The sequence below is a fragment of the Lacerta agilis genome, chromosome 12 (genome assembly GCF_009819535.1).
Source record: "Lacerta agilis isolate rLacAgi1 chromosome 12, rLacAgi1.pri, whole genome shotgun sequence".
Classification (NCBI taxonomy): Eukaryota; Metazoa; Chordata; class Lepidosauria; order Squamata; family Lacertidae; genus Lacerta; species Lacerta agilis.
Genome location: NC_046323.1, coordinates 54,114,735 through 54,123,701, shown reverse-complemented (window position 1 = coordinate 54,123,701; position 8,967 = coordinate 54,114,735). Strand labels below are relative to the sequence as shown.

The window sequence follows — 8,967 nt, the reverse complement described above, 5'->3', positions numbered from 1 at the left end:
AGGCTTTCAAGTTTTACCATGCAGATTAGCATAGAGGAAATCCAAGAACGACAGAAAGACTCTAAGGCTGGGTACTTCTTTCCCTTTGTTTGATAGGGTTCCTACTCCGCAGTAGCAGTCCAAGCAGCGATGCTTTGCTGCATGATTCTAAAACACAGCTGCCTTGATTATTATTCGTTTCGCTCTCCGTTGATGGGCTGTCGGGATGAAGCTCTGTCCTCCAAAACCGACCAGTGTGTTTATCTCCGCGGCCAGAAAAGCACGAAGCCATCACGGCTCTTGGCGAAGTCGGGCATGGCCTGTTCTGCACGCGTCTTCACGGAGACCAATTTTTTCCGTCCGTGGAGGCTGAGCTGAATGCAGTCCGAGACCTGCACCCGGAGTTCCCTCTTAGTCCTGCAAACATAGAAGAAAGGAAGAGGGAAATTCTTAGGGACGAGGTGGCCCTTGATAGGAGCTCCTCAAACCGCTTCCTGGGAAGTATGAAAAAGTTAACTCTCTTTGAAACACAAAATGAGTGCTAAAGGAAGGGCAAAGAGTTGGGGAAAGATGGATATATAATATGGTGGAATGTACTGGAAAATATCTGAACGAAGTAGAATTGTTTGATCTACATTCAATAATAAGAGAGGTTGACACATGGGGATTTGACAGGAAGTCTGATTTGTGAAATTAAAGTTTTGTCAAGTTAAGTTTGTTATGTATACGTAGGTAAGAGAGTCTAGGTATATGTAGGTATGTATAAGTAAGTGGATGTATGGACTATCTAATTATATGCCTGGCTGATTTTTTTCCCCTTTTTCTAATTTTGTTCCCTTTTAGTTTCTCTTAAGATATAAACAATAAGAGATACGACTATGTGAGATGTTAAATTTTATTCAGTAATATTATATAATAGCAGTTGTAATACTTTGTTACCTTTTTTTCTTTCCTTGTTAAACAAAATGAATTAATAAAAATTAAATTAAAAAAAAACAAAATGTAAAAAGTGGCTAAGAAGTATAAAAATGCGTCAAGTAAATTTTGGAAGTGTAAACATACTGAAGGGCCATATATACCCCCCCCATATGTCAGGCATGGCCAAATTTGGCCCTCTAGATGTTTTGGTACTACAACTCCCATCATCCCTAGCTAACAGGACCAGTGGTCAGGGATGGTGGGAACTGTAGTCCCAAGACATCTGGAGGGCCAAGTTTGGCCATGCCTGCATATGTGGCAGACATGTAAAAAGGCTTTGGGAAAACGATACATGATGAATGGAAGAAAACGTTCAAGTTGGTTATTCCCAAACGTTTTCTCCTAGGGTTAATAGGGAGGGAGGTACTGAAAAAGATGGCTAAACTATTAAGGTTTGCAACAGCAGAAGCCAGAATCCTGCATATGCAAAAAATAGAAAGAAGGGAAAATGCAGATTAAGGAGGAGAGGAATGGCTTCGAAAGTTAATGGACTATGCGGAAATGGCGACATTGAACAGCAAAGATAAGAGATAAAAGGGACGAACAGTTCATGGAAGAGTGGAGACCCTTTTTGGACTATTTGAAGAACTGTTATAGCCAAATGAAAACGTGGGCAGGGTTCGAATTATGAGCAGAGGAATGAAAACAGCAATAAGCGAAATACAGTGCATAATTCTATTAAAGTATGTCATATATAAAGCAGCGGGTATAAGGTAAGAATAAAAATATCATGGAAGTGAGGGTGGGAAGTCAAAATTTTGAGAAAAACATATATTGAGATATAAATAAATTTGTAACATCTGTGAAAATCAATTAAAAAAATATGTCTTAAAAAACAACAACAAACAAACGTGAAGATAAGAGATTTGCGGAACCAGAAGCCTTGTCCTACCAATAGAATTTTGGAAGGCGAAGGGGAGGAGATACTGACCCAATTCTCTCCCCCCCTTGAATAAATGCTTTCATTTTATTTATTTATTCAGAAAAAGTATATACCGCTTGATTGTTACGAAGGGAGAAAGAAAGAAAAAACCTCAACGAGAAACCCAACTACCTCGAAGCCGTTTATGAAAACAATGAAATGGAGCAATGAAACCACCAGTAAAGCTGTTTTTTAAGAAAGACTATTTAAAATATAATGGGCAGGCGGGGCATAAGATCAAGCGCAGGCTAAGAAACCCATAGGATTAAAACCCACGTCTACATATCTGGGTGGGCTTTCCTAAAAAAAAAACCCAGAAAATTCTTAGCATGCTCTGGAAAGACGATGGAGAAGACACTTGCCTTCCCAATGTCAATAGGCAGGGAGTTCCTGTTAAGAGATTTCAGAGTTGCCTACGTGCAGAAATGCAGCTGTCTATCTCCAAGCAATTAAGTAATTAACTAGTTGGCAGAAAGCCCAGATCTGCTCTCTCTCAGACCCTTAGCAACGGCCTGTGATTGGTCAATGAGTGCCTAAAGAACTGAGCTCTGTGTGAGAGCTTTGTGGTTAGTGTGTGTTGGTTGTGTTAGTGTGGAGAAAGTGGTCAGTGGAGAGAGAGAAAGAGAGGAAAAGATTTTATGTTTTGTTTCTTTTCTTTTGTAAAGTCTGTAAATAGTAACTTATGGATACTAGATGCTTCAATCAATAAATACTGTATATAGTTATCCAGTGAGTTGCTGAGTTCCTGCGTTGTGCTGTCTAGTCAATTTCACAACAGCCAGAAGCTTCCAGAAAAGTCTGCGTCTAACTCTGCGGTGTCCAGGAATACGTTATACTCCTGACACTAAATCTTAAGAGTTCCAATGTATGGGTCCTGGAGAGAGGGTGAGGTGTAAAGGCAATAAATAAACAAAAATATCTATTTCTTACTATTGCAGAACGGGGATTAAAGTACAGTTGTACCTCGGGTTACGTCCGTATTTTCACCCACCTACCCCGTTCTGCTCCTGGTTGACCCCCTTATTGCAAAGGAGCAGTCCAAGGAGGAGGAGGACGAACCTCCTTTTCCCCCGCACCTGAGCCCAGGGGCGGACTGAGCCATGGGAGGTTATTTTCGGAGAGGATAAGGCCGGCCAGCATTTATTTGCTTGCTCTCTCTCTCAGCTTTGAAACCTCCAAAACAGATTGAGGAAAAACCAGCCTGAGCTCGCCACCTCCACATGGTGGGATGCTAATTGGTCTATTCCCAGCTAGGAGCATCTTGTGATGTGATGCTCTCTTGCTTCCCTGTGGCAGATCAGCGTTTTTTCCCCCCTGCCTAAACTTCTCTGGTCTCCAGAGCGGAGGGTGGCTTTATAGGAAGAAATCCTCTCTGAAGAAACAGAACAATATAATTCCAGTTACAGGTGGGTAGACGTGTTGGTCTGCCATAGTCAAAACAAAAAAATAAAAAATAATAAAAATTCCTTACAGTAGCACCTTAGAGACCAACTGAGTTTGTTCTTGTTAGACTTAGTTGGTCTCTAAGGTGCTACTGGAAGAATTTTTTTAAGAACAATACAATAATAATAATAATAATAATAATTTATTATTTGTACCCCACCCATCTGGCTGAGTTTCCCCAGCCACTCTGGGCAGCTTCCAATCAAATGTTAAAACAATACAGCATTAAATATTAAAAACTTCCCTAAACAGGGCTGCCTTCAGATGAGAGGGCGTTCCATCCACAGGGCGGGCGCCACCACCGAGAAGGCCCTGTGCCTGGTTCCCTGTAGCTTTGCTTCTCGCAGGGAGGGAACCGCCAGAAGGCCCTCGGAGCTGGATCTGGGCTGAACGATGGGGGTGCAGACGCTCCTCCAGGTCTACTGGGCTGAGGCCTTTTAGGGTTTTAAAGGTTGGCACCAACACTTTGAATTGTGCTCGGAAACGTACCAGGAGCCAATGTAGATCTCTCAGAACCGGTGTTATGTGGTCCCGGCAGCTGCTCACAGTCAGGACCGGTGCTAGGGTTTCTTGCGCCCTAGGCAGATCACCTTCTGGCACCCCCCGCCAAAGCCTGCTTTAGCGGGAGGTGGAAGGTGGTGTAGGGGGCAAGCAGCACCTACAGCGGAGAAGCTGCTGCTAGCCCATCCCACCCCCCGCCCAATCCTGGCCAGCGCCCCCTCCATTTTGGCGCCCTAGGCAATTGCCTAGTTCGCCTTAATGGACGCGCCGGCCCTGCTCCCAGTCACCAGTCTAGCTGCCGCATTCTGGATTAGTTGTAGTTTCCGGGTCACCTTCCAAGGTAGCCCCACGTAGAGCGCATTGCAGTAGTCCAAGCGGGAGATAACCAGAGCATGCACCACTCTGGCGAGACAGTCTGCGGGCAGGGAGGGTCTCATCCTGCGTACCAGATGGAGCTGGTAGACAGCTGCCCTCTGGACACAGAATTAACCTGCGCCTCCATGGACAGCTGTGAGTCCAATATGTAATATTCTCTTTTGGTACTTGTTTGTTGTGGACGTCACCCACAACAAAGCGATTTCAACAGGGGTGGAGGGAGATGGAACCAAATCACTCCCGTTTATTATTATTGCCTGGGAATATGTAATTCCTCTCCTAAATTTGTGGTGGCATAGCCTAGGGGGGGCACTAAGAGGCAAGGGGGGGCGCGTCAGGGAAGTGCTGGGGTGTGTGAATGACTATCAGACTACCCCTGTTCCAAGTGCATCAGTTTCCTTTAATAAAGTAAACTAAATAATTTTAATTGGATTCTGAATAAACGTGCCATTAATCGTTACCGTTTCAAATTTCGCAGTGTTATTATCTTCCTTGGTGGGTGGCGCCAGCTGTTATGCCGAACAGACTTTATTCGGGGGGGGGGAATACAATGATTAACATCGGATAGATTTTTATCAAGACTGAAAAGCTGATCTAAATAAAAACACAGAGCAGAAAGAGAGGGGGGGAAGAAAGAAAGAAAAAGATTTAGCGGCGAAAGAGGGGGAAAGAGGGAAAGAAAATGCAAAGAAAAAGAGAAAGAAAACTCAGTTATATTTTTGTAGGGTAGGGTAGGGGGCACTGGGGATGAATTTATGGAACCTGGCCTGAGAAAAGGTTTGAAAAGGAAAATGCCTACAAGATGATGTATAGGTGGTACATTACACCGGTTAAATTAGCAAAAATGCACAAAGGTAATAACAAATGTTGGAAATGCAAAGAAAGTATTGGTTCCTTCCACCACATGTGGTGGGAGTGTAAGAAAGTAAAATTGTTTTGGCATGAAATATATAACGAAATAAGAAAAATGTTAAAGTATAATTTTGTTAAAAAACCAGAGGCATTTCTATTAGGCATTACAGGTACGGAAATAAAGAAAGAAGATTTAAAACTATTTCAATATGCAGTGACGGCAGCCAGAATGCTAGTGGCACAAAAATGGAAGCAAGATATACTACCGACAAAAGAGGAATGGACAATGGACTTCCGGTTTGGTGCCGGTCAATGGCGGACGGGAGTCAGACGGCTCCGTCCTCCGCAAGGCTTTAGGGACCTCCGTGCCTGCGCCACGGGTCCCTTAAAACCACGGGAAGAGCGTCCCGTGGACCGTTATCCTTGTGGGTCCCAGACGTGCCGTCCCCGCTCCTGATTGACCCTCGTAAGGGGGAAAATCAGGCGAGCGGAGCCCGGTACGGGACTGAAGAGGTGACTGCCTTCGGAGGATCAAAGCAGCGATCCCGCCAGACTTGAGCACCCGACACTTCCTGCCTAGAAGTCTCAGAAGAAACTCTGTAAGTAATGATTTTAAACTGATTTGGAACTTTGAAGAATAATAACTTACAGAGAAAAGTCAAAAGGAAGCCTGCTCCCTTTGAACTGTTTGCCGGAGCTTGGTAGCGCTAAAAGATCAAAGCCGCGACTAACGGAAAAGTTTTGCGAACTCTGCCAAACTTTTTAAAAGTGGATTAAAAGTTGTTTTAAAGTTGTTTTAAGACTTAAAAGCAGGAGATATGGCAAAAGAAGACACCGCTCTCCCTCAGGATTAGGATTCCGGGCCGGTAGCGGGCTGCAGTAAATTGTTGCCATTTTTCTCTTTGTTACTGTATCAGTGACTGTTTACCAGTGGAGACATTTTAGATACTTTGTGGCCAGCTACAACGAATTATAAAGACTTGGTGGTAACACTGCAAAGGAAATATAGTTGCTGGCTTGGGCTACTTAAAAACTAAACTCTTTTTGACTGTAAAGTATTTTGAGACTTTAAAATTGGAAACTCTGTGCCTAGAAGTTTGACTACTGGACTTGTGTGGGACTCCTGGCTCAGCAGTCTCTTTGTTCTCAGAAGGGAACTGCTGGCCACCTGGTGTTTATTTTTGAGACTGTTGGCTTTCTACTGTGAATGTCTGAAACGCTTACCACAGCAACTGGAGTGACCTTGAGATTACAATTGCAGAGTTCACAGGACATGCATGAGAGCACTAGATCTAAAACATCTAGCTCTGCACAAAGAAAAGGCTCTGTTTCCCTAACTTTACAGGAACAAATGGAGAGATTAGCTGCAAGTGTAGCAGAAATAGCAGAAGGACTCAAAAGTGTGACTGAGGGGTTGAAGCAAACGCAAGCCTCAGTTAATACAATCAGCACATCAGTTAATGCTACAGTCAACTCTGCAATAGAAAAACTCCAAGTTGATATAAAAGCTGATATAAAAAATTCCACTGATACTTTGGAGAGATCGATTGGTCAAATTGAGGAGAATGTAAAAAAGAACAGAGACCAAATAAATAACATAGCACAGGAGGTAACAACCTTGAAAAAGGACTCTGAGCAATTCAAAGTGGTTCAAGAAAAAATAAAAAAAGTGGAACAGAAATTGGACAATATAGACTTGGAGAATCTAGAGAGAATTGGCACACGACAGAGAACTGTGGAAGAGTCTCTTGCTTTTCTTCAACTCCACCAGAGGGAGGGGAACATTCGTCTCAGGGGTCTTCCGGAATTGGAAGGAGAAGACCTAAAAGCCTACATTGTGAAGTTATTTTCGTCATACTGGGAATTGGAAGAGGTAAACGTTGCAGCGCGCATAGTGAAGGCCTTCAGATTTGGGCCTAGAGGATCCAGAGGGAAGAAAGGTGCCAAAACAGTCAGTGACTGTCTGCTTGTGTTGCATGACAGAAACGACAGGGACTTCTTTCTGGATTTACATTATAAAAACAACCTGGTGGTACAGTGGAGTAAAGTCATCTTTTATAAGGATATCCCCAGATTCTTTTTGGACAAAAGAATTCCATACAACGATCTGGTTGCTGAGCTAAGAAGAAACAACATCTCCTTCAGCTGGGAATTTCCGGAAGGTCTTGCTTTTACATTTGAAGGAAAAAAGATAAGAATCAAATCCCTGGCTGAAAAGCAAAAATTCTTGGATAAACATCTGGAAGAGCTCAAAGGGTCACTGGACTCATCATCTCTACACAGACGTCCAGGAGTATTCCCACCACCGGGGATACCAGGACCAAGTGAAAAAGACCCAGAGGAAGATAAGAAAGCAGAAGCAACTGGAGGAGAGGATTAACAAAGGAAAATGGTGTTTAAGTTAATGACATGGAATGTACGGGGATTGAACCAGAGACCAAAGAGACGCAGAGTATTTCACGGATTGGAAAAAAAGAATTTGGATATCATTTGTTTACAGGAGACACACATAGTTCGGCGACATAGAAGATTACTACAAAATAAAAAGCTAGGCCAAGAGTTCATATCATCAGACAAGGTCAAAAAGAGAGGAGTGGTACTATATGTAAAGGAGAAATATAGCCCAAAACAGCTATTTAAAGATGAAGAAGGGAGATACATCGCTATTGAAATCAAAATACAAGGCGAAAAATTTCTGATTCTGGGACTTTACGCACCAAATGATGGAAAGTCAATTTTTTATAAAAAAAATACACGACCTGCTGCTGGATTATTTGGACTACAAGTTAGTTTGCCTGGGAGATTTTAATGGTGCGGTTTCCACTTTAATGGACAGATCCCAAAGAACTAAATTAACAAATGATGGGAAACTACCTAAGACTTTTTTTGAAATGGTGGACAATTTAAATTTGGAGGATGCTTGGAGGCTAAAAAACCCCACCGACACTGAGGCAACGTATTTCAGTGAATCCCAGCAGTCATGGTCGAGGATAGATTACATTTGGATATCGAATGAATTGGCACCGAAAATACAAAAAGCAGAAATTGGCCCAAGGACTTATTCGGACCACAATCCTGTACAGGTAACCCTTAAGATGGTTTCCAAGGGTTCCTTCAGATGGAGAATGGATGACGCATTGATGAGAGATACCAAGCTGGTAGAAAGAGCCGCGAAAAAAATGAAGGAGTATTTTCAAATTAATTGGAATTCGGAAGTAGAAAAAAGAACCGCCTGGGATGCAAGTAAAGCGGTAATGAGAGGATTCCTTATAAGTGAAAAAGCAAAAAAGAAAAGATTACAAAATGCGGAAATGGAAAGACTGTTGAAACTAATCAAAGTTAAGGAGAAAGAGCTAAGAGGACATCCCAAATCTTTAAGAATTCAAAAGGAAATTAAATACTTACAATCCCAGTATGCTAAAATCATGAATCAAGACATAGAATGGAAATTAAAAATGATGAAACAGAGATCATTTGAATCTGCGAACAAATGTGGAAAACTACTAGCTTGGCAACTAAAGAAAAGACAGAAGGCAAATGTCATCAGTAATTTAGCAGTGAATGGGAAAATAGTGGAAAACCCAGAGGAAATCAGAAAGTGTTTTCAAAAATTTTATAAGCAACTGTACAAGGAGGAAAGGATAAAAGAAGAAGAGATAGACCGATTTCTGCAACAACATGGCCTGCAAAAAGTCCCAGAGGATAAACTAATAACACTCAACCACCCAATATCGACCCAAGAGATTGAGGATGCAATTAAAAACATGCAATTAGGAAAGGCACCAGGACCAGATGGACTAACTGCAAAGTTTTACAAGACTCTTAAAGACTGGCTTTCGCAGCCTTTGAAAGAAGTATGCAATAAAATATTGGAAGGAGATAGGGCGCCAGAGACGTGGAAAGAAGCCTTTATCACA

The 8,967-nt window shown here is 42.4% G+C and overlaps 1 protein-coding gene across 1 annotated transcript in view; it reads right to left on the bottom strand.

The window, feature by feature from the left end:
- Positions 1-216: 216 nt before the first annotated feature.
- Positions 217-8,967, bottom strand: part of MYO1G (myosin IG) — a 74,505-nt gene continuing 65,754 nt past the window's right edge. The window contains exon 22 of the mRNA XM_033165983.1: positions 217-396. Within this exon, the coding sequence (XP_033021874.1) occupies positions 240-396 (157 nt within the window). The 3' untranslated portion in view covers positions 217-239. The remainder of the gene's footprint in view (positions 397-8,967) is intronic.